This window comes from Pipistrellus hanaki (genome assembly GCF_964339955.1).
Source record: "Pipistrellus hanaki genome assembly, chromosome: 3".
NCBI classification, from domain to species: Eukaryota; Metazoa; Chordata; class Mammalia; order Chiroptera; family Vespertilionidae; genus Pipistrellus; species Pipistrellus hanaki.
The window spans coordinates 185967213-185994352 of NC_140505.1; the positions used below are offsets into that span (position 1 = coordinate 185967213).

The 27140-nt window shown below is 38.4% G+C and overlaps 1 protein-coding gene across 2 annotated transcripts in view; it reads right to left on the reverse strand.

Moving 5' to 3' along the window:
* MRTFA (myocardin related transcription factor A) overlaps window positions 1–25739 on the reverse strand; it is a 90729-nt gene extending 64990 nt beyond the window's left edge. Inside the window, exon 1 of one of the 2 annotated variants that reach the window (XM_084879094.1) lies at window positions 25491–25739. In XM_084879094.1, the coding sequence (XP_084735220.1) occupies window positions 25491–25536 (46 nt within the window). In that variant the 5' untranslated portion in view covers window positions 25537–25739. The remainder of the gene's footprint in view (window positions 1–25490) is intronic. The other variant, XM_084879093.1, reaches the window with a different exon arrangement.
* Window positions 25740–27140: the final 1401 nt, after the last annotated feature.

The following is a 27140-nucleotide window of genomic DNA, read 5'->3' on the forward strand; positions in this document are numbered from 1 at the left end:
AGGGAATGAGGTATAAAAATCCGTTTGACATTATAAATTAACATTTTAGTGATTTCACAATTGTTTTCTTATAAAGACGTTATGCTTGGAACTAACATTTCTTTAGCATTTCTCAAGCTGTTAATATCTGTCTAAATTATAGAACCTAGTAAATTAAATAAAAATCATCACCCAAAATAGGGAGCCAGTCACAATCTCTCCTGGGATTCATCGTTCTGACTCTAACACTGAGTCATTTAAAGAGCAGAAAAAACGCAGAGTACTGATAAGTAGTCTGAACACAAATGTGGAGCCGAGTTGCCAGAGCACACTGCATATGCAGGCTGACCATTTACTGCAAGCTGAAACAGAAAAACCAAGATGGCAGGGGAGTTGTATAACTGTGCCTTTGAGTAATCACAGCCTCCAAAAGAAAAGAAGCAAAGCAACTGTTTCTCAAGCAAACAAACAAAGAAAGCAAAACCCTGCTGCCTCCCTATAATTACATACTCAATATATTTTAACCACATTTTACTAGTAAATCCCACTTCAAGGAACATATCTTTCTGATCGAAATACCAGTCAGAAAGAATGCATGCACCCCCAACTGGAAACAGCCCAAGTGCCCATCAGTAGATGAGTGGATAAAAAAGCTGTGGTATACTTACACCATGGAATACCATGCAACAGTAAAAAGAAGGGTATCTTACCCTTTGAGACAGCATTGAGGGACCTGGAGAGCATTATGTTAAGCAAAATAAGCCAGTCAGAGAAAGACAAGTATCACATGATCTCACCCATATCTGGAATTTAGTGAACAAAATAAACTGATTAACAAAATAAATCCAGACACAGAAGCATGGAACTGACTGTCAAATTGCAGAGGGAAGGCGGGGGTGGGTGGGTGGATGGGAAGAGATCAACCAAAGAACTTGTATGCATTTATACATAACCCATGGACACAAATGGGTGGGGGTGGCTAGAAGTGGTTAATAGGGAGAAAAGAGGGACATATTTAATACTTCCAACAATAAAGATTTTTTTAAAATAAGAATATTTATTTCTTACAAATAACTTCAAAAACAATAAAAGTCATTTTAAGATTTTGAAGGCAGAACATACAAAAAGTCTTTTCTGTAATCTGAGACCTTAAGAGCCAAAATGATTTAATTTAAACTTTTCCCAAAAACTTCCCTTCATAATGAAACCAGGCAGTAATACTTCAGCTCAAACAGAAGAATTTAAGAAGCAGAGAAGAACCTACACAGGATTTTCTTTTTAATATATATTTTATTGATATTTTACAGAGAGGAAGGGAAAGAGATAGAGAGTTAGAAACATCGATGAGAGAGAAGTATCAATCAGCTGCCTCCTGGGGATGTCCCCGCAACCAAGGTACATGCCCTTGACCGGAATCGAACCTGGGACCCTTCAGTCCACAGGCTGAACCTCTACCCACTTAGCCAAACTGGTTAGGGCCTGCACAGGATTTTCAAATACAGTCTCTAATTTTTTATACTGAAATAAAAGTCTACATCTATAAACAAAAAGAATACCATCCTTTTACATCTCTTCTCTTATTAGTGGTTTACAAACTCCTTTATAAAGATAGTTCTCACATGCTTACAGTGAAGCCCAGGTCCTTTTTGCCTACCTACTACTACAGAGGACACCTTTTGGCTGTGTTCCTCCACTCTCTCCCTCAGTCATCAATGCACAGGGAAGCCAGCAGCTTGTGAGCCTCTGAACACTCTGAGCATCCCTGCTATGCTCTATTCTCTTAAAGGTCTCCAGCTGAACTCTAGGCAAGAAGACCGACCCTACAGGAACCACAAAGCCCTTTAGATACTGGACAGCTGAGCTAATAAGGCTAGAAATCCACTCACAAGTGCTTCCCATAACTGCTTGTGGTAGCCCCATTACATAGCACCATTTGCTCTTTTCTCAGTGACCCAGCTATCACCAGCCAAATAAGCTCTGCACATTATGAACTGGCAATACGACTAGAAGTGCACAGTTCCAAGGAAAAAACTATTTAGATTATATCAAACTACATTTCTGCTGGCTCTTTCATATGACTTCATTGTTTTTTATTCGCAACTTTCAAAGTCAAAAGCTGCTAGAACTCTTCTAGGACAAGGCCATCTCCCTCTACTTATCTTCTCTAAAGCAAGAGTAGTCACGTTAATTCTTCAGCAAATCCAGGCATTTTCCTCTAGAAATCAGGTTGCCAGCAGCCATTCACTCACTAGGGTTACATGTCTTGCTTCATATACATCAATCCTCTAGTTTTACATGGATACACACAAGCCTCAATCGCAGGTTGAGGCCCTCCCCTGCAGGGTTGATCACCTCCAACTGCCCTCTCTTGCAGGCCTGGTCCCTCTCAACTGCCCTCCCCTGCAGGGTTGATCGCCTCCACTGCCCTCCCTTGCAGGCCTGATGCCTCCCAACTGCCCTCCCCTACTGGCCATCTTGTGTCCACATAGAAACAGGATCTTTGACCACATGGGGGCAGCCATCTTGTGTGTTGGAGTGATGGTCAATCTGCATATTACTCTTTTATTAGATAGGATAGAGGTGGGAGCCAGCTGGTTTGCCCTGAAGGGTGTCCCGGATCAGGGTGGGGGTTTCCTTGGGGTGTGGGGCAGCCTGGGCGAGGGGCCTGTGGTGGTTTGCAGGCCAGCCAAGCCCCCAGTGACCCAAGTGGTGCCCTGGTATCTGGAATTTATTTACCTTCTACAATTGAAATTTTGTAGCCTGGAGTGGAGCCAAGCCTCCTGCTCCCTCTGTGGCTGCTGCTATTTCTGTTTGGATTTGTTTGCCTTATAGCCTTGAGTGGAGGCTTTGGCCAGCAAGGGCAAACTGAAAGCTTGGCTTCCTCCATTGCCTGGGAAACCCAAGCCTCCCTCCTGCTCTGTGGCTGTAGCCACCTTGGTTGGGTTTATTTGAATACTTGCTCTGATTGGCTGGTGGGCGTGGCTAGTGGTGTAGCAGGGTGATGGTTAATTTGCATATTACTCCCTTTTTTTAAGGTAGGATTTCACCTCAACAAATTAAAATTTTTAAATTATCCATAAATCTTATCTAAGCTCTTTCAACTAATTCAATTAATATACAGTCAAGTGCTTTGAAGTCAAAGTTGTGACCCCTAGTTCCAGCAATTATCAGCTAGGTTCCAGGTTCTCTCAAAGTAAAATTTTACTTAACTTGAAGGACTTCTGTTGAAGTTAAATAAGATACTTAAAGTGCCTACTACAAGGGAGGCCGACAATAAATACATGGCAGCTATTATTGCTGTTAAAATTACAATTAAGTATAAGCTAAAAATTATTCATAATATAAATTAAATTACATTAAAGTACATTACGAAATCAATATTCTGGTAAAATATGGGACATAAAACACAGTCCCTTCTTGAACATGATTTGCTTACTACTATGATAAACTTCCCCAGAAAAATGATCTCACTATAAAGATAAACTTGTCAAGGATCTGGGGAAAAAGGTTTTGCATAAATATAAAGACTATGCACTAAAACTCAATTTTATGCAACATTTTTATATGTAATAGGTGCCTTAGAATCCAAATGCCCAGCTTTTTACTATTAATTAAATCTGTACTCATCCCCTGATTCCTTATAATCCATATTTCTGTCATTTTAAGATGTGACTGCAAATTGGGTTGAGATTAAATTAACAATGAGCTATCACCTTGTTCCTATTAGACCAGTTAAAATTTTAAAAGAGTTACCCTGGTCAGGTGGCTCAACTGGTTGGAGTGTTGTCTCCTCTCTCTCTCTCTCTCTCTCTCTCTCTCTCTCTCTCTCTCTCTCTCTCTCTCTCTCTCTCTCTCGCCCCTTCTCTAAAATTAATAATTAAAAAAAAAAATGAAAGTGGCAGACCAGTTGTTTGCCTACACCACCATCTTGGTTTCTCCCCTCTGCCAACTTTCTTAGCCTCATCCAATTAATCTTCTACATTGAAACCAGAATAATCTCTAAAATACAAATATAATGTCATGCCTCTACTCAAAACCTTTCCCCATTGCTCTCAGGATAAAGACCAAACTCCTAAGGCTTTTCTGGACCTCCACGAATCGCTAAGTTACTTTTACCATTCATCTTTCACACTTAACATCTGTAGTCATAGCAGTATCAGTAAAGCTAACAGGTACTGAGCACTTGCTGTGTGCCAGGCACTAATCTAAGGGCACTATATGTCCTAAATAATTTAGTCCTAATTTGTAAAGTAGGAATTACTGTTATATCTATTTTCAGATGGGGAAACTGAGGCACAAAGAAATAACTGTCCAAAGGCAACTAGTAAGAAGTAAGGCCAAGATGTAAACCCAGGCAGTGAGGCTCCAGAGCCCTCACTCATATGCAGATATTCTATGCTGTCTCTCTACATCAACTGTAACAAAAGTCCATCACTTCCTCAAAAGTGCTATTTCATTCACACACCCAGGTCTTCACCTTGTTCTCAATGGTGAAACATGCTTCAGATCATAGCTTACACATTCCTTCTTCTGCCAGGCCTTCCTGCCATGTTCCCTAGAATTGTTTGGATCCCCCTGCTCTGTTCTCCCATGGCACCCTAAATTTCCCATTATAACCCCCATTCTATTTTATTATAAGTACTTGTCTTCCTTCACCAATAAATTTCAGGCTGCACGATGACAGGAACTCTGTCTGTGTTGTTCACCACGGTACCCCCAGCACCTGCCATAGGCCTGGGATATATGCGGCACTGAGTGAATAATTTCTTATGGTACTAGCACCATGAGGCCTTTCCTAACCCCGTCCTAAAAGTAATTCATTGTTTCTCTAGGAACCCTGCTCATATGGCACATATTTTATGCTTTATATTTTATTATGTTTCTATTAAAACAATGTATGGTATATACATGTATTCTTTTCCTGTATGCTTGTAAAAATCAGGTACAATATATATCTATGAAATTTTTGGAGTGACTTTCACAAACTTAGCACTTAATAATTATTGTGTATAAGGGATCACTCTATTATTTCTTATAGATGCCTGTAAATCAACTTAACAGTAAAATTGAAAGAAGTGGACTGATAATTACTGAAGAGTTTTAAATGGCTCCCCACTCCTGATAAAGGCCAAGCTCTTCAATTTAACACTCAGGGTCCTCAATAATCCAGCTCCTTATTACCTATGCAACTCAATCTTCTTTTCCAATGATCCCATATCTATAATTCTAATCAAGGAGAAAACCTTATTTTCCTCGCATACCCTGCCTAGAGTTCTTTCCAGATCTTGCCTTAAGGATCCTCTTCCTATCTGAACACCTTTGATTCACCCTTATCTTCTCTGACTCTTCCTGCCTGTCCAAATCGCACTTTCTCTCAAAGGTCCAGCTCTAATCTTACCTCCTCTATGAAGTTTTCCTGACCTTATTTTTCTCTCTTTCCTAAGGAATTTATAATACTCTGTAACCCCTGTATCTCCAAAAATAATGTTTTCTGAATCTCAGAATCATTCTTTCTACTTCTCAGAAATCCCTCAGAGTATCTAACAGAGTGTTAAGTATATAAAATAATAAATACTTCCTAGTTAAAAGAGAAATCTCACAGTAGCTATACCTTTATCAACCCTCAACCACCCATGCTAACAGAAGCCATTGCACAGAATGACAACCTACTGCATAAGTGCAACTGTCTCTTATCGAGTGGTCAGGAATGCCTGTATTTGTAAGAAGTACTATGTACTTGTTTCCAATTTTCCAGAAAGTTACAAAACTGCCACAAATGGTCTAACTACACAATTCTTCCATTGTCAGGGCCCAGAGCCTGCTCAGCTTATCATTCCATAAAGGCAAACAACTGTATAACTTTTCCTCATCTGTGACACAAAGATAAAAATAAGCAGAGGTAGTCATATTCTAAACATCTGCTGGTTCACACCTTCTCCTAATAGGGAGATCATCTATTCTAACTTAGTGTTTGTATCAATCAAGTGCTTTTGTAAACAGAATACAGTGAAATAAAAATAAGAATTTGAAAGAGAGATTTGCCAAAGAAAATCCCTGTGATGATCTACTCTTAGTATAATCCAGAACTGATAAAAAGCCAAGTTTTTCCCATAATCCCTAGAGATTTGTCTTGGCCTACAGCTATTTTCCCTGAGAGTTTCTAAACTCCTAAAACTCACTCTGGTTAGCTTCTCTTCCTCATCCAAATGGTCAAAGTTTTCTTATAACAACTTACCACACAACTGAAAAGCTAAGTTCCTCAGTCTGAATTTTTGTTTATACCTGACAGAAGCTACAGCTTTCATCCAGAAGCAATTCAAAATGCTGAAGCTTATTTCAGAGAACTTTTCAGTAACCTAATGGCAACTGCTTTGCTACCAAAAAATTTCCCAACATCTTCCTGTTTTGGCAGGCCCAGCTGAAATCCCCCTCCCCATAAAGGGGAATTTGAGTAAAAACACTGCCAGCTTCAAGTTCCCTTAGGCAAATTTCCAGCCTCTGCGCAAGGCCATGAGGTTAAACATTTCTCAATGACGCAGACTCCCTCAGAGGGAGGAACAAGGAAAAAATAAAAATCAAGACTTATTCTTCCCAGTGCAGTAAATCAAGAGACAGTAGCCAACTTCTAAAAACTAAAATGTGAGTGAAGCTAAACTATATACTGTTTGCTTTGCTAAAGCCCCAGTAGGAGCATAGAACCAGGATGAGAGCTGTGGAATGGGAGAAAAAGTTACTACAGAACCAGCAGTCCAGCCAAATTGACAGATAAATTTCCAGGTTCTCTGGAGAATCTCTAGAATATTAATACACGTTTCCAGCCACTGTATAATTTATAGTTAAAGCATAGAGACTGAATCGGTGGGTGTGGAAGAAAATGGAGTCACACATGAAGCAAATCATTACTTAGGATTAAAATGTGCATTAGGTGGAAGACTGGAAAAACTAAAGGAAAGTATGCTTAATCGACTTGTTGGGGAAAAAGTAGAAGGCTGATCACAGGGAAGGTAAACTCATCTGAGGAGCTGGTAGAGGTCTTGAACTTTTAGCTCCCAACATTTAGAAAAAAATGAATGAAATAAAATCAGAACTGTTCCCCTGGAACTGATTTATAGAGTTTGAAAGGGCCTATTGCTTATAAGAAAATTCCTATGTTAAAAATACTGTTACATTTGTACAAGACTTTAAATAAAAAGCATTATATACTTGCTATGTACTGGGATCTGGGGAACAGAAATAAGACACCTCCCCTGCATTGATGAGACCTGCTGGGAACCATAATGTAATTAAACAATTGTTCTGGTGGTTTTCACCAAGTATAGGGAGAGCACAGAAGGAGTACCTACTAAGTATGTCTGGAATCAAATACAGCATGCATTTTGGAAGAGGCAGGCCTTGCTGGGACAGTCTGGCAGGCAGAGAGAATAGGTAAAAGCAGAGGGAAGATTATATGAAAAGAAACAGAAAATTAAAAAAAGCACAGGATGTTTTATAAAAGCAGTTCAGCATTGCCAGAGACTGAAGTTGGAAGTGATAAGAAATAAATGAATAACCGGAAGCCAAATAGACAAATATAATAGTTTAAATTTTACCCCACAAGAAGTTGAATAATTCTGAAAAGAAAATTATTAGAACTGACTGTAGGAAAAAGTATGTTAGCAGCTGTATAAATGACAGATTAGAAGAGTCAGGTTATAGGCGGGAGACCAAGAGGAAGGCTACTGAAACCACAGTGAGAAATTATCAGCATCTGATCTAGGGCAATGAGACAAAATAGAAGTCTAAATAGAGGTACAATCTACAGAACTCAGATACTAAATAGACGTGAAGAATACAGGAAAAGAAGAATTAAGAATGACTCCTAATTTTCTGGTTAGGCTACTGGTACTGAGTTAGGGGTAGTCCTGGAATGATGACATCAATTTTAACTATGTAAAAGGCTGAAGTGTTTATGAGTCATATAGATGTCTACGTGGGAAGAATTCACAGATTAAATGAATCCAGATCTCAGGATACAGATACACATGCCCTAGAGATACAGATACAGACATCCTGATAGGTGATAGCTGAAGCCACAAGTTGGGAAGAGATTGCTAGAGAGAACGTATAGGCTGAGAAGAAAAAAAGAGTCAAGGACTAACCCTGGGAAATACTTAGAGAAGTAGGATGAGTAGACTGAGAGATAGAAGGCAAACTGGAGGGAGAATGGTGTCTATAGTTTAGTTGCGCAGGATGTGAATGCCTTTCCCATTTGCGGGAAATCCCATGAGAGGGGGAAGTCAGGCCCCTCTTATTACTACGGAAGCTGAAGAGGAACAGATAGTCCCTCTCTCAGCATCCTGGCATCTAGCTCACAAACACAGCGCAAGTCTAGCCAACAAGGTCCTCCCATTTAGAAATTTAAAAATTGGGGGGATGACCCAAGTGTGGAAAATATAATCAGAAATTATTCATGGCACTGCCACAAGTGTCTACTAGTGGCAATGCCAACAGCAACAAGAATTCGTTGGAGAACAGGCCAGCAGCAATGGCAAAGAAGATCCAGTGAGCAGTGCCAGTGAAGAGTCCTCAGCAGACCGGTTCTGTGACATGGTCATAACTGTTTTAAATGTGCTTATTTCTGTACATTTTATTTTTAAATTTTTTATTTAGTGATTTTAGAGAAAGAAAGGGAGAGAGAGAGGAACATTGACTTGTTGTTCCACTTATTTATGCATTCATTGGTTGGTTCTTGTATGATCCCTGACCAGAGTTTGAACCCTCAACCTCTGACGACACTAAACCAACTGAACTACCTGGCCAGGGCCTCTGCTCACTTTTTGACCTTTATTATCCAGCCTTTTTATTAGGCTGTGCACTATCCAACTTTTCAAAAAAATTATTTTATGCTTAGGTTAATCAAGATTATACAAAGAACCCCAACTAATATAGAATGAGGAGAGAGCATCGAATAGGGTCAAATGGTAAAGAAAAATCAAGTAAGAGGCCTAAAATGGGCTCACTAATTAGCATGGCTAGGACAGTGGTCGGCAAACTCATTACTCAACAGAAGCCAAATATCAACAGTACAACGATTGAAATTTCTTTTGAGAGCCAAATTTTTTACACTTAAATTTCTTCTAACGCCACTTCTTCAAAATAGACTTGCCCAGGCCGTGGTATTTTGTGGAAGAGCCACACTCAAGGGGCCAAAAAGCCGCATGTGGCTCACGAGCCACAGTTTGCCGACCACTGGGCTAGGAGATCAGTGGTAATCTTGGTAAAACTGTCCACATGTTATCTCATTCAATCCTTACAACACTTTCTGAGGAAGACAAAGCATCTTAATTTTTAAAAGAATTATTTAATAAAAAATTTGAGGCTAAAGATTAAGAGAAATCAAGAAAGTATCTTATAGATGCTCATTAAAGGAGATGTTAAATGTCCATACTAATTCTTATACCAAATGTCAACGAACACAGATGATGACCCCACTGGTTCACAATATAGGACTTTCAGCTTTTCAATAGGTAATATAAAGAGGATCCTAATGAAAGCGCTAGGATCCTTGTAGACAATCATCCAGAAACATACCTCAAAGTGCAAGAGGTTCCTTGCCACTCATCTTTCTCATAGCTCATTTATTGGCCACTACGTAAAGAATATATCATCAACTATAGGATTCAAGTGGAATAATAAGGAATCTTCTATCCCTGGCCATGAGAACCACTGTGGGAATGAGAGGTTGAGAACTATCAAAAGAAGATGATTATTTCTCAACTTCATTCCTTTGGGATATGTCACAGCCAGGAAGAGAGAAATTGGAAAAAGCAGCTTTCACAAGCTGCCAAATCCATGTCCTAGTCCCAGGGGATAATTAGCCAATGAGGTTTTGTGGAACTGATGTAATGCTGGCAGAGGGTAAGTTTATGGTTGAACATGTAGCCTCTTGATATTTAGCTAGAGGCTAAAAAGGATGACATCCTGAAAAGCCAAGAAAATCATACCCATAACACCACCACTTAGCAATTTGAATCTTAAAATGTAATTTGTAAACTTCAACCAATTCATCTTTATTATGAATAGTTTATGAGAGCATTTGTTAAACTACAAATTTTCTAAATCTTGTTTTATGTAACTCTTTTGTCAGGAAAAGAAACTTCTAAGCACCTCCAAAGAACAAAGACAGTTCAGAGAGCTCAAAGTAACAAAAGAAATTAGGAGGGAAGTTTTCCAAGGAATAAAGTCTGTTTGTGGTACTTTAATCCAGCACGCCAAATTTAAAGCTGTCTGACGTCCTTATGAAAAGAATTTTTGAAACTGAGTACTCTAAGCCAAGAGCTTTCAGAAGCACCGCATATCTCATAAAAATTGTCCATCTTCACCTTAAAAGTGCTCTGAGACGCAGGAAGTAAGAAATCAGAGGGCAGGGAGCAGAAGTACTCAGACACTAATACTCTTGATTCGAGCTTAGTGATTAAGTTTCAAAATGAATACTTGCCATTTTAACAAAAATGGTTAAGTCACTTGAGTTAAATATGACACGATGATATCCCAAATCCTGAGTCAAAACTAAGTATATTAAAAAGAAAAAAATTAATTTCAAATCAATTACCAGAACAGAGGGCTCTCAAATGAGTGCTAGCGCCCTACCTGAAATAAGACACAATTTCTGGTTCAACCCTAAGCAGAACAGTATCTAGTGATAGGAATACGAACACTGTAGGTTTATATATCTTGACCATTTCATGAACATTAAGGACCACCTTTTCCAAAATGAATAAAGGACAGGGATAGATGGCACACAAAAACATGACTGCTACATCTTTGTAAAGGAACTAGAATCATCCTTAGCAAGACGGTTTGTACTTGCTTTGTGAGAAATAGTTTGGTTGGGGGACCTGAATACCAAATACTCCAGGAGTGGCTTTCTTCTTCCCGGTCTTTCCAATATTTCATGCTCACTTCATTCGTTCATTAACATACATTTAGTTAGCATCTACTAGATATCAAACTAGGTAAGTCCTGGATATAAAATGGGAAAACAAAATGAACAGTAATAGATATAATACCTGCATTCATAGAGTTTATTATCCTGTAAGGGAAATACACACACACACAAAAAAAAAACAAACAAAAACCTATAAATAAAGTTTAATCTTTAAATTAATCTTTAAAACCTATAAATAAATAAGTGTGTGAAGAAAAGAGAAAAAGAATGAAAACCACTGGAGAGGAGGAGCATTCTCTGAGATCTGAAGGGTGAATAGGAATAAATAAAACAGGTAAGAAATAGAAGGGAAGAAAAAATGGTATAGAGTTAGAAATCTTACTGCAGTGTAACTCAAAACAGCATCCTTTCTGATCACTGTGAACAGGTACAAGAGTCACTGTTAAAACCTGGAAAGCTAGGTAGAGGTTAGAGCCTGTAGGAAAGCTTTCTAAATAAGTTAAATGCGGGCGGGGGGGTGGGGTGGGGGTGGGGGGAAATAAGGCCATCTCTATTCAGAGAGGAGGTCTAGAACAACAGAATTTAATACAGGTATTCAAAAAGAGCAAAAGGTTAGAGGTATTTTTTGTTCTTAACTATTATGTCATAGTGTTCTAGGGGGAAAATAAGGCTGGGAAGGAAGGGGAACAAAAAAGACAGGTAGGTCTATGTCTTGAAAGAAGGGGACAAAGGAACTTGGACAAACTGGGTAGCCTGTCAAAGGCTATTATATAATTAATTGGGGATAAAAGGATTTTGAGTTCACATGGAAAGCAATATAATGTAGAGGTAAAGAACATGGAATCTTAGCTCTATCACTTACCAGGTGTGTAGCATTTCACATATTCCTTATCTACTTTGCACCATCAATTTCATGATCTGATAAAGGGGATAATAAGCCCTGGCTGGTAGCTCAGTGGTTAGAGTATCGGCCTCTACACCAAAGGGTTACTGTTTCAATTTCTAGTCAAGGGCAAGTACCTGGGTATCAGGTTTGATCCATATTAGCCTTTTATTGTATAGGATATATTTATATTTTCTATAATTCTTATAAAACCCACTTAAAATTCCATAATCGAGGAATGTGTCTGCTGTGTTTGGCGTTTACATTTTTTTGCACTTTCCTATTTGGTTTCTACTAGTTTTTAATGGTTTGTTTTTAAAATATAAGGCTGCCTCAGCTATGCTTAAGGAAAATAATAAATTATTTGTCCACCTATGGAGATTTTAAGTGGGAAATACTCAAACCCCTGGTTTGGGGCATGATCAGGCCCCCAAAATGAGTGAGAGCAGGGGAAGAAAACTTCAGGGAGAAAGGTCAGGAGCCACCTACAGGGTTAGTATTTCTAGCTTGGCAATCATCTTCCAGAACTGTTCTCAAACCTGCGAGGGTTTCGTGTGATTACAGCACATTTCCTGGTAAGGTATCAGGGTTGGGAGACAGAGGTGATGTAGGTGGAAAAGAAGTTCACACACTTGGTATTTTCTTAGTTTTGTTTGTTAGCATTACCTCGCTGTGCTACCTCCTTTTCATCGTTTGCTTACTCCCTTGAAGAGTCACTTTAACTCCAACCTCCTAGAGCCCAAATTAGCTCCAGGCACCCCACAGTGGAGGTGAAAGGCAACCAGCCTGATTTTTAATACCCAATGAAACATTATTCTGTTGTACATAAAAGGGAAAAAAGCAAAAGCTAATAGAATGTTCCACAAGTTTAAAAATATTTAGAACAATTACACCCACTCACAGATTTTTAAAAAGCACAGCAACAGAATTATGCTAGTTCAAAAGTGTAAGAGCACAGTCTGATTAAAACTGATTAATTTCACTTTGTAAAGTGACTAGATGGAAAAAGAAGATATAAATTAGCAATATAAGTCAGAATCCCTAAGTTAATATTTATAATAGCTGTTAGCCTATATTAATAAAAGACAGTTTTAACCTAAAGATCACTTTAAGCTTACAAGAATTAGAAATAATTTTTAGAAAATTTAAAATCAATTATATTGAAGTTTAATTTTGATATAATAAACCTTGCCCATTTAAAGCATACAGTTCAATGTGTTATGACAAATATATACACCTACCATAACCACTATGACAATTAAGATATACACTGAGTGGCCAGATTATTATGATCTCTGAACGCAAAATTAACATGCAGTTTTAAGAAATAATACAGTGAGATCACATCTCATATTAATATCTTATATAATAAAAAGCTAATATGAAAATTGTCCCCTCAACCAGGAATTCGACCAGCAGGCAGGCCAGCCAACTGTCCATGTCCCCTCCCCCTGGCCAGGCTGGCCGGACCCCACCCATGCACGAATTCATGCACCAGGCCTCTAACACACACACACACACACACACACAGTGGCCAGATTATTATGCATTCAGAGATCATAATAATCTGGCCACTCAATGTACATTTTCATCCCCTAAAGTTCTCTATGCCCCTTTGTAGTTATCTTCACTTTCTACTTCTGGTCCAGATAACAATTATCTGCTTGCTGTCTATCACTCTAGGAACCCGCATTTTTTCTCATACAATTTTTTTATTGAGATATTCACATATCATTTAATTCAGTCATTCAAAATATATAATTCAGTAGTTGTAAGTATATCCCCAAAATTGTGCAACTACCGCCATTCTCTAATTCCAGATTATTTTCATTACCTCCTAATGAAACTCACATCCATTGGCAGTCACTCCCCATCCCATCCTGTCCCAGGGCCCTGCACCACTAATCTACTTTGTCTCTATGAATTTGCCTATTCTGGAGATTTCATATAAACTGAATTGTACAATATGTGCTTACCTTTATTCGCATAGCATGTTTTCCAGGTCCATTCATTTTACAGAATATATAAGTACGTGATTCCTTTTTATGGTGGAATACTCTTCCATTGTAAGGAAATACCACATTTTGTTTATCGATTCATCAGCTGATAGACATTTAGGTTGTTCCCACTTTTGGCCAATGCTGCTATACATATTCATGTACAAGATTTTGTGTAGGCAAATGCTTTCAATTTTCTTATCTATATCTTGGAATAAAATTGCTGGGTCGTACGGTAACTCTGTTTAGATTTTTAGAAAGCTGCCAAACTTTTCATTTTTAAATTAAGCTTATTATTTTTGAGATACTTATAGATTAACATGCAGTTTTAAGAAATAATACAGTGAGATCCCATCTCATGTATTCTTTATCCATTTCCCCCACAATTATAACATCTTGCAAAACTGTGGTGCAACATTACAACCAGGACAGTATGGATATTGACAGAATCAAATTACAGAACATTTCCAACACTACCAGGATCCCTCATGTTGATCTTTTATAGCCACATTTTCTCTAGCTCCTGACAATCATCAATCTTTTTCATATCTATAAGTTTGTCATTTTAATAATGTTATGATGTTACTAGAGGCCCGGTGCATGAAATCCATGCATGGAGGGGGGTTCCTCAGCTGGCCTGCACCCTCTCCAATCTGGGACCCCTCGGGGGATGTACCACAGGGATTGGGCCTAAACCGGCAGTCAGACATCCCTCTCGCCCTCTGGGATGACTGGCTCCTAACCACTTGTCTGCCTGCCTGCCTGCCTGCCTGATCACTCCTAACTCCTCTGCCTGCTGGCCTGATAACCCATACACCTTGCACCCCTGCCGGCCTGATCACCCCTATGTTGCCTCCCTGATGGCCTGATTGCCTCTATCTTGCCCCTCCCCCACCAGCCTGATCACCCCTAACCTCTCTGCCTGCCTGCCTGATTATCCCTAATTGCCCTCCCTTGCTGACCTGATCTCACCCCAACTGCCCTCCCCTACAGGCCTGATTACTCCTAACTGCCTCTGCTTCAGCACCTACCACAGCTTTGTCCAGAAGGAAGTTGGACATCTGGAAGATGGCCAGTTGACCTGATCTAATTAGCATATTACCCTTTTATTAATATAGATATGAATGAATCATATATTATGTAACCTTTTGGGACTAGCTTTTTCATTCAGCATAATTCTCTGGAGACTTGCCCAGGTATTTTATGTATCAACTAGAGGCCCAGCACATGAAATTGATCACAGGCTAGGCCTAGGGACTCATTTTTTATGCATGTATATGTCCAATTTTCCCAACACTATTTATTGAATATGTTTAACTTTTTAAGAAATAACAAATTGTTTTTCAAAATGATTACACTGTTTCACATTCTACCAGCCGTGTAGGAATTCCCATTGTTCCATATTCTTACCAACACTAGGGATTGTCTATTTTGTCATACTGTCAGTCTTTTTAATTTTAATTATTCTAGTGGATATGTTGTAGTATCTCATGGTTGTAATTTAAATTTCCTAATGTCCAATGATTTTGGAGCATCTTTTCATGTGCTTATTGGCCATTGCATATTTTTTTTGAAGTGTCTGACCAAGTCTTTTCATATATTTTAGTTTTAAGAGTTTTTTATGTATTATAGATACAACCCTTTGTCAGATACATGTGAATATTTTTTCCACACTCTATGGCTTGTCTTTTTATTTTCAGCAATATACAAAGAGGAAGTAATGTATTTAAACTTCATAAAGTCCAATTTAAAAATTTTTCTTTTATAGTTCATGCTCTTTGTGTCCTTTAGATTTTGCATTTAGGTTTGTGAACCATTTCAAGGTAATTTTTATGAATGGTATGAAATAAGAATCAATGGATTTTTGTTTTGATTCACTGTTTTTGGTGTTTGGGGGGACATAGGCAGCTAGTTCTTTCAGCATTCTTTGTTGAAAAGGTTCCCTTCCCTGAAATACCAATTTTTATTTAAACAAAGGAAAGAAAAAGGAAATAACACTATTTCTAAATACTCAAAACCACTGCTATTCCCACCTTAGATAGCATAGGCCTGAACAGCAAGGTCTGTACCTTCCCTCCTTAGACTGCACAGGCCTGAACAGCAAGCTCCAATGGTTCAGAGAAGAAGCAGCCTAACTTTTAGACAATAGTAAATGTATTTTTTTCCTTTTTTCTGAAGCTATTACCTCTTCTTTTTTCCAAAAGCCAAGAAAACTTACCCTAAAAAGATGTCAAATTGTGAACATTTATCACATGGTGAATACTATACTTAGAGCAAGTTTCCTTTTTTTGTTTCCTATTTTATCCAATGTTTCCATAGTAATCTTTCCAACCATTGTAGTTCTATCTTCTGATTTTTATCATTTTGAATAGTGCTTACTATTCAAGAAATACATCAATACATCATCAACTGCACCTGTTCACCTCAACAACAACAAAAGGTGAATAAAATATCAGTTGGAACAATACTCCTCAACTTTAATATGCGCCTGAGGATCTTGTTAAAGAGAAGATTCTGATTGCATGCCTAAGGTGGAGCCTGAGACAGTGCTCCCAAGTGAGCTGTTAGTCCTTGAAACACACTATGAGTAAGTAGCAAGGTGTTAAAATACTGAGTTCATAGTATCTATTTGGAGAGACTAATTAATATTAATACCACAATATGGCACTGATTTGAGGAATATAACCCCACTGAGTCTCAAGAGAACATACGAAATATAACAACTCAAAGTCAAGCTCAAGTTAGCTTTTTTGTTGCTAATATTTTTTGCATTGATTTTTAGAGTGAGTAGAAGGAAGGAAGGAAGAAAGGAAGGAAGAGGAGGTTGAGGGGAGAAAAAGAGAGAGAAATAGCAATGTGAGAGAGACACATCAATTGGTAGCCTCCCACAGAGGCCCTGACCAGGGAGGGAGAATGAAAGGAACCTGCAATCCAGGTATTTGCCCTTGACCAGGAATCAAACCAATGACCCTTTGGTGCTCGGGCTGACGTTCTACCACTGAGCTATACCAGCCAGGGCTAATTAACATTTTAATGCTTGAACTAAGTGCTCTAAGTCCTACTTATAAAACAAAGATGAGGCAATACGAGTTATGGCTTTCTGATAAAGAGTAGATGGGTTATTATGAGGATTTTCAACCTACCATCAGGTCAAAGAACAAAATATATTACAGAAATTTACTTTCAAATAATTTTTAAAAATTTATACTAATGCCACTCTTTATGCCTAAGAGATCTCAAATTATTCTAACCCATCAAAAATAAAAAAAATAATTTAGTGTTTTTACTTTATAAAAACATCTGAAAGGTTCAGCAGATTGAGAGTAACTTAGTGTGCATAGGAAGGATCTACAGCTCTGCCAAGAACATGGCCTACTACAAACATTGCAAAGATAAATTTCAATAAATCTTACAAAACAGAAACAAAAGGAAAAAATGAAAAAGGGATTTATACAAACTAGACTGTTAGAAGGAACAGCTTAATGGGATGAAGTCCCTCTTTATCACACATTGTTTGGTCAGTGGAGTGCTTTGACTACAGAGGTCCCAAACTAACAGTTCTAGCTCCTAATCCAAGATACTATTTTCAGCCATTTTCTCTCTTTTTTATCCATACCTACAACACACACACACACACATACGCACGTGCACATGCATGTACTCTCTCTCTCTTGCTCTCCTATTATAATACTAGAAGCCCGGTGCATGAAAATCCATGCACTGGAGTTGGGGGGGGGGGGGGGAGATACCTCAGCCTGGTGCGCCCCATTTCACAGTCCAGGAGTCCTCAGAGGCAGGAGGTGACCCAGTGATCAGAGGAAGGCGATGCCCCATCACACCTCTGCTCCTGCCACTGCCAGCAGCGCAAGCCTCAGCCAGCCCTGGTTACCTGAGCCTCGGGCAGCCCTGGGCAGCTGGGCAGCCACCATCTGAGACTTGCCTGCGCCTCAGGATGGCCCTGGATGGCTGGGGGGCTAAGAGGACTAAGGGACTCTGAAGGCAGGCAGGGCTGAGAAAACTGGGCGCCACCATCTGTGGCTGTAGGCGCCACCATCTTTGAGGATATGGCAATCAATTAGCATATTCCCTCCTTAATGGCTGTGGGCACCACCATCTATGATGGCATGAGGGTCAATTAGCATACTCCCTCTTTATTAGATAGGATTACTGTTTTACAGATGAAATAACAGATACAGAGAGGTTAAGTAATTTACCCAATGTTACCAAGGTCCCACAGTTAATTAGTGGCAGAGCTAAGAAACCTGGACTCCAAAGTTCATGCTCTTAAACACTATCCCTACTCTTCTCAAACTTTTTAATGTCAGGAATCCTTTACTCTTTAATAGTTATTGAGAAAAAGCTAATGTATAACATAATTGTTTATGTGGGTTATACATATCAATGCTTTTCATGTAAGAAATAAAAAATAAAAATGAAAAACATTTAAAAGATTTACTCTTCTTTTAAAACTAGCAATAAACCCACTACATGTTAACATATTTTTATGAAAAATACTATTATTTTCTAAAATGAAAAGACAACAGGGAAAAGAGTGCCACTCTTTTATCAATTTTGCTCATCTCATGTGTAATTTACTAAAAGACAGCTGTATTTTCATATGATACTGTACTCAATTTGTTAGGATACTGAAGACCATGTACCTCTACAAAAATACATTGTACACTCATAAGAGAACAATTGAAAAAAGACAAATAAAATTTTAGTATAAATATATGAAGTTTTAATCTCGCACCCAATGAAAAGGACACTCAGAGAGGTCCCCAGACCACATTTTGAGAACTATCGGGTCTAGTAATAATTAATGTCGTTTTAAAACATTCGTTTAAAATCTTGCTTGGCGTTGACTTGTATTGACATAACCTTCAAACACGTGGTATCTACAGAACGTGTGAAGTGAAATTAACAAGTTTTGCTTGAAAAAGTTTGTGTTTGGTTTGGTTTTTGTTGCAAAACTAGGGCTAAGAAGATGGCGGATGAAGAGCATATTCGGTACTGCATGCTTTACGAGTTCCAATTAGGAAGAAAAGCAAGTGAGGCTGCAAAAAACATCTGTAGTGCTCTTGGTCAAGATGCAGTTAGCGCCAGAAAATGCCAGCGTTGGTTTGAGAAATTTCGAGAGGGAAATTTTTCATTAGATGACAAGAGTGGTCGAGGCCGTGGTCCAATTTTGATCAAGAAGCTCTTCAAGCTCTTTTGGTGCAAAATCCTCAAATTACCCAACAAGAGCTTGCGACAACTTTAAATTGTTCACAAAAAACAATTTCCAATCAATTGCGTGCACTTGGCAAAGTCCAAAAGTTTGGAAAACGGGTTCCTCATGAGTTGACCGACAACAACCGTAATCAAAGAGTCACAATTTGCAGTTCGCTCCTCTCTCGTCAAAACCATTTGCCGTTTTTAGAGCAAATTGTTACCGGAGATGAAGAATGGGTGCTGTATGTTAATTTGAAAAGGCGGCCTCAATGGTTGGACAAAAATGAGGCTCCGCAGCCCACGCCAAAACCTGACTTGCATGCGAAAAAAGTGATGTTGTGTGTTTGGTGGAATTTTAAAGGAACTCTTCATTATGAACTTTTACCATCTAACTAAACCATTACAAGTGCAGTGTATAGTGCCCAATTGGAAAGGTTAGCCCAAGCTTGAAGAGAAAAAGAGCCCGCGCTGATTAATCGGAAGGGCGTAATTCTTCACCACGATAACGCACGACCGCATACTGCAAGAATCACTGCTGAAAAACTGCGCCAGTTGGAATGGGAAGTTCTCCCTCAACCTGCATATTCTCCTGATATTACCCCTTCCGATTACCATTTGTTTCGTTCTTTGCAAAACTTTCTTCTTGGAAAAAAATTTAATAATGAAGAATGCCTCAAAAATGCATTGACCGAATTTTTTGCATCAAAATCACAAGAATTTTACAACAGAGACATTAAAATGCTTCCTGAGCGTTGGGCACAAGTAGTAGAAAACAACGGCAACTATATTGTTGATTAAATTTTGTTGTATTGTTTAAATAAATTCGATTTAAAAAAGTATTAGAAAACGACATTAATTATTACTATACCTAATACTACATTAGTTAGTGCAATGCATGCGATACAAAATTAAAATGCATGGTCTCAGGAACATACATGCCTAAAACATATTCCACATTTTTTAGTAAATCATTTATACAAGAATTACTATTAAGCGCATATTATGTTTCAGGTGCCCTTACAGGCATTGGAAACAGCAGAAAACGAGAGAGAAGCCCTTACTTTGATGTATTTATATTCTAGTCGGGAGAGAGCAGTAATCAATAAACAAACAAATAAATCACATATTCTGTCAGGTAACTAGCATGAAGAAAAATAAAAGCAGGATTTAAAAATATAGGGTGGGTCAGGGAAGACCTAACTGAGAAAGTGGCATTTGAACAAAGATCTGAAGAAGGTGAGGGAGCAAGCCATGAGGCTACCAGCAAAAAGTGCTCCACGTAAAAGTCACAGCAAGTACACAGCCCTAAAACAGAAGCATTCCCTAAGGGGCACAGGGGACAGCGGAGAGGCCGCCAGGCTAGGGTAGAACAAACAAGCAAGAGGAGATGCAGCAGTTATAGGAATAGGGCAGATCATGTAGAACCCTGTAGGACCAGAGCTTATTCTGTGAATGAGAACCACGGGCAGGTTCTGAGCGAGAAAGGATATGATCTGACTTTCATTTTAAATGAACATGTCAGTAGTGACTGCCATGAGATGAAGGATGCCCAAGACCCCTGACACCATGAGCTCAGCCAGATACTTCCCTTTAGTTTGTTGAGAGCAAGACAGAGAAAACTGATTTTTGTTGTTGATGTGTTTGTTTGTTTTTTAGTATTTTTTCCTTGTTATTATACAGAAAATCCTTAAAAAAAATAATGCATGTGGTAATCATAAAAATGAATCTAAAAAAAAACAAAAACAAAAAACACACCCACAAAAGTAGGAGACTCATCTTTATTTAATTTGGCACTGTTCTAATAAAGCTGAAACTGTGGTTCAGGGTCTTGACAGCTTGCCATATCCAAAAGGAAACAAGAGGGAGGAAAAAAAGATAGAGACAGACAGATGAATTCAGATTCCTTTGATCTGGATCCTAACTCTTAAGGGGATCCCAGATAAATCAATGAGTCAGAGAAAGGGGAGTAAGATGTAATCCAGAACACTGATGACAACAGCTGTCTGTCTGCCTACCTGTCTTCTGAGATCATCATCAAGGTATGAGATCATCACTCAGGCCAGAGAACACAGGGCAAGATGGAGGTCTACCATAGAACTATAGGGCCTGTAGCATCTGATTCCAGTTCCTAGAGGCAGGAAGTGGACACCCAGGCACTGTTCTTTTGTGTGGGGTTTTGTGTTTTTTTAACATGTTTTTATTTATTTTAGAGATGGAGGGAGGGAGAGGGGAGAGGGAGAAAGGAGAGGAGAGAGAAAAAGAGAGAGAGAGAGAGAGAGAGACATCACTGATAATAGAGAGTCATTGATCAGCCACTTTCTGCACACCCACAATGGGGATTGTGCCCCAACTGGTAATCGAACCATGACTTCCTAGTTCATGGGTCAATGTTCAACCAAAACAGGGGGATGGGGGATTAACTAAAGAACTTATGTGAATATATGTAAAACCCATGGACACAGACAATAGTGTGGTCAAGGCCTAGGGAGAGGGGTCAGGGTAGGGGGGGTCAATAGGAAAAAAAAGGACATACGTAACTCTTTCAACAATAAAGATGAAAAAAAAAAATTTAAGCAAACAAAACTGTTTCTAAGGGATAAATCAGAGAGGGCATTTAGAGATTTCAGTCTATATTGTACCCTTTCTTAGGTTGTCCATGGGTTCATGCACTGTGTATATTGTTGGACTCTATTCTTTCGCATTTACAGGGTGTTCCATAATCATAATAAACCTAAAAGAGAACTCAATTGATTTGTGGGGGGGAAATCTTTTCTATTCCAATCCCATGAGGTAGTCATTGCTACTACCATGTTTCCCCAGAAATAAGACATCCTCCAAAAATAAGACCTAGCACATGGAAAGATAAGACATCCCCTGAAAATAAGACCTAGAAAAAATTAATGTAAGGCACTGTCTTATTTTCGGAGAAACAGGGTAGTTACTTCCAGAGATATTCTATACATAGATAATCATGGGGTTGGAGGGTAGGGTGTGGGTAGTGTGTGTGTCTGGGTGCAGTGCATGAGTGGGTGGATGTGTGCACATATGTGCACAAAAGAGAAAGAACAAACTGACTGTGCCTCATCAAGATCAGGTGTATGTAAGGGACCGAAGCATACCTAGGGAACTGCTTCAATACTTTCCTCTACAAGGGAACTTTGTCTCACTACCAGAGTTATCCTATATAATAAAAGGCTAATATGCAAATTGACCAAATGGCAGAATGACCGGTCGCTATGACACACACTGATCACCAGGGGGCAGATGCTCAACACAGGCTGCATCCTGGTGGTCAGTGCACTCCCATAGGGGGAATGCCACTTAGCCAGAAGCCGGGCTCACAGCTGGTGAACACAGTGGTGGTGGCAGGAGCCTCTCCTGCCTACCGGGCAGTGCTAAGGACCCCTCAGGGGGTTCCAGACTGCGAGAGGGTGCAGGTCAGACTGAGGCATCCCCCTTTCATCCCCCCAGTACACAAATGTCATGTACCAGGACTCTAGTAAATTAATAAGACTGCACTGGTTGAATGCTAGGATAAGGCCTGCCTGGTCAAAGCCTTACATATTAGCTGAGAAGAGCTGAACCCCAGAATTTCTCTGTTCTAAAATACATGAGACATAGTACTGTGTCCCAATATTTCCTTAATGTTAGCTTCCGAAATCCCAAATATCCATCTAAGATCATCAGTTTTCTAATCACAAGGATTTAGATAGGTTTCCAGAATGGTAATAGATGCTTTAATCCTGTAACTGTGGCTTGATCAGAACACTTAGATTTAGCAGTGTGCCCTGCTTTCATAGGAAGACAGACAGGACACACTGCACATCCTGAGATGTACAAGAATCTCAATTTTGAAAGTCCTGCTTTCAAAAGCGCCTGCTTTGGACGAGGATTGGCTGAGATACAGGATGGTGGTTAGAAATGAATTTATTTCTTAATGCAAAAACAGATCCCAAAACACTTCAATAAATTCCTGATCTTAAAAGGCTTATGCCTATTAGGGGAAGTGTCCCGAACCATTTTCATTCATTTAAAAAAAATTTTTTTCTGAGGGTCTACATGTGCCAGTGTCAAGAGCCAGTATATAGATTAACATATTGCCTTTGAGAAGTCAATAGTTTAACTAGGGAGGCAGGTAAAAAAATGATAATTAGCCTACATTGTAAAGGTGGTACTAGGGAACTAATAGGAGGAAGGGCTGACTCTACTGAGAGAGGTTTCATAGAATGGCAGTATCTGAACTGGATCTCAAACAGTCAGTAAGAAACCACCACCAGTAAGCAAGATGAAAGTCTTTCTGGGCAAATATGCCTCACCAAAATCCCCAACCTCCAAATACTAAATGATAACTGTCAGTAAGTACACAATGAACCCTGGAACTCTGCTATATAGTATTCAGTATCCTAAAGTTTAACGTAGGGTAAAAACTTTTGCATCTTGAATTTTGTCTTAAAGAGGTTTAACTACTTTAAAATCTTATTAAACAATAGTTTCACCTAAAAAGTATATATTAATGGAGGTCCCAAATATTTTACTGCTAGAAAACCTATGGCTCACACAGTCTAAATGTTGACTTTAAAAAAAAAAAAAAAAAAAGTTGGCTTTTGGCTTATTAAGGCTTAATAACAGATGCTTTTTTCACTTTCCATCATAAATATAATTGTCAGATTACTATTATATTATATAACTTCTTCTGAAGGGTAGAGCTTCAGAATAAAACAGTAACAATTTCACATTATTAAAATTTTTGAGCATTTAGGAATCACAGCTATTATAGAAATAGGTTTCCTATTACTCCTTCCTATACCGTTTCTCTTTTACACACAGGCAAAAGAAAGAGGTCCACATACATGCTGTTCTCTGCAGACCTTTCATTCTACCTGTTTCCAACACCCTTGTCAATTTCAACTATACTTGTCTTACATACTATTATCCTTTGAAAGTTTTATGAAGTAGTTAATTGGTCCAACAGATGGGTGGCTAGCTCTGCCCAGCATATGTCATAGGAAAAACAGCTCTTAGGCAAGACAAGAAAACAAGTAAATCCCTTTCCCTTATCCAGCTGGGAAGAGTGAGACCCCTTAGGAGAAAGCAAACAATCTTTTAACCTTTATTTAAAAAAGTGACTACACTGAGGTGATCTGTAAGCAAAAGATGATCAAAGAAGGGAGAGAGAGTTCAAATGCTAACATCTACTCCCGCAGATGAACCATGCACTTGCTCGCAGACAGCAGAGAACTAGAATACAGAGAGGGAAAAATAATTGAGTCAGTGTAACTGGGAGCTATTTCATCAAAGACAGATGGGAAACATTCAGATAAGCATATTATCTTGTTTAGAACATAGAACTCAACAGATTTGGGGGAGGAAAAGGAAAGGCAACCTGGAACACATAGCATATTATAAACAGAAAAACTCAAATGTCTCATCACAGCCTTCTTTGTAACAAAACAAAAACAAAACAAAAAAAACAACAACAAAAAAGAATAGCAATGTCTTTGCCCCTTACCTGTCCATAAGCTTAGCCTGATAGCATCTGATCCTATCTTCAGATGGCTATCTGTGTCTTTCAACATACTATCTAATCACTCCCCAAGGAAAACAGTGAGACCAATTCTGCCAGAGACAGTATCTTCCAGAACCAAGGAGTCTCATTCTCCTTTGAGTGAAGGCCAGTGGATGGGAAGAGATCCTCAAATGCCACTTGTACGAATCTATCGAGCTATGCTGTAAAACAGGAAAACACTAGACTACATTTTAGCAGAAGTCTAAAAATAACAAAAGAACATTCCCTATTTTTAGATGTCTAACTTATAAGTTTAAAAACACTAAAAGTAAAACAAACCATTAAAAACAAACTGGAATTTAAAATGTTTTAAGATACTTTTTTGAGTTGGGGAGACTGTTTTTAGAGAATTTCAAAAAAAAATTCTGTTTTCTCTTTCCTTGCTCAAACTTTCCCATCTCTAAAATCTAAGAGTCCTAATCCTATGTGTTATCAAGAGCATTCCCAAAAACAAAAAACACAAAATAGAATGAAGGTTATACCACAAGAGAGAAAGAACAGCTAGGAAAAAAATTTTAAATATGCTTTCACATAAAGTCATAAAAATAGAGTATAGATTATTGCCTGAAGACAATAATGTATAAAACAACAAAAACAAGTTAATTATCTTACATTAAAAGCAGTGTTACAGATAAAATAATTGATTAAAGGAAAATAGTTATTTTCCCCCCACTAAGTCTCCTCTCTAAACAGTTTTAAGGTCAGTAAACATCTAATTCAAAGCTAGGTTTGAATAATCGAATCTGTAATTAGAAAAATAATTAATTTTTTGCAATAAAAATCTGAAAACACATATAATTTACTGGAACATTAATCTTAATCCCTATCTTCCTCCCCATCTCCACCCAATCCTAGCACAAATATTCCCAACCTTTTTTAAGAAACCTATGGCAAATAGGATTTGCAGGAAATATGGGAAATTACCGGACTGCACAGCCATCATTAACATCTCAGGTTCCAGTAGAGTCATGACAAATTCTTCTCAAAAACAACAGTCCACAAATATAATGAAAAAATTCAAAGTCGCAGAAGAAAGATGTTGTTTTCAGAGGCTACCGAAGCTTTCATAAATTCATTCTCATGTCTGATGCTCAAAGCAGACTGTGAGAACTCCCCTTCTCAGTGCAGTTACCAGTTTATCCACCCTTCAGGCAAGTTAAGATAACACAGAGTTGAATTACTGCCGACAGGAAACCAAGAAAGCTCTCAAGCTAAGACATATGAAGTGTGGTTAGAACAGTGAGTGAGCTCCTCCCCTTGCTATTTGTCTCTGGGGGAGGAGAGAGAAATACAGAAAGAGATCTTCAGAAAACCAATGAACTGCTTTTCCCCGCTCTCTTTTTAAAAAGGGAAGTTGAGGTTTTATTCAAAATCTTAGTATAAGAGACTTTGCTTCTATGCAATTTAGAGCAACAGATTAAACAGAATCCCTCAGTCTTGTGAAAGAGACAGCCCAATTACTGACCCACTGATAGGAGATGAGGGTGAGGATTAGGTATATAGAAACATATATATACACATACATATAAATATGCATGTATGGTGAATTCATTTTTTGAAAAATGGTTCCAATGGCTTTTTCATCTGTGATATTTATAGATAGCAGGCTAAGGAACTTGAATATTTAACTTCAGAAGCTCAACTATTTCTCCACCCCCACTCCAATTAAAATATGTTTCAAAAAGTCATCTGAGGGGACATAAGCAGTACTTTCAACAATAAAATTTAAATTTCTTTAAGTCACCTGAATTCATTCCAAAGCTATAATCTGTCTTTCAGATCTGCCAATCCCCCAGAAGAGCCTCTAACTTGTTCCTATATGAGAAATGTGATCTGTGACTAGACAGCTTACTGATGTTATTTGACTTTTCTAAAATACTTTATGGTCTTGCGGTATATATGGAACATATAAAAAGGCAGTTTTAATACATAAGAATTTCCTTTTTCTGATAAAGAAACCTCAATTCTTTTTCTACTGGCACAAAGCAGGACCTTCTGAATAAGAACGAACATGGGCACTTTACCTTCCATTGCAAAAAAACAAACTGAAATCCTTCTAAATTATAGCAATTTCCAATTATCCAAAATTAAAAGCTCATTCACTCCCTTCATAGTACTTTTTACTAACAGATATTCAATAAGAATAGTCAGATGCTTTTACCATATTTAATTAAGTTTTAAATAACTCAAAACTAGAAATCCATGTTTAGGCCCTGGCCAGGAAGTTCAGTTGGTTAGAGCATGGTCCCAGTCTGCCAACATTGCAGGTTTGATCCCCAGTCAGGGCAAATACAAGAATCAACCAATGAATTCAATGGAAAAACAAACTGATGTTTTTATTCTCTCTCTCTCCCTTCCTCCCTCCCCCCTTCCCCCCCCCCCCCCGCTTCTCTTTCTCTAAAATAAATTTTTTAAATGTTTCTAGAAATCCATGTTTAGTATGTTTACCTAGAATTCCTCAGTCTTACTGTAAAGTATCAGCCTGTATTTTGAGAGCCTACTGCTGCAAGAGAATGCCCAAATGCTCACATAGTCAAACAAATGATCAATTCAAGCACCAAGACACTTTAAAAG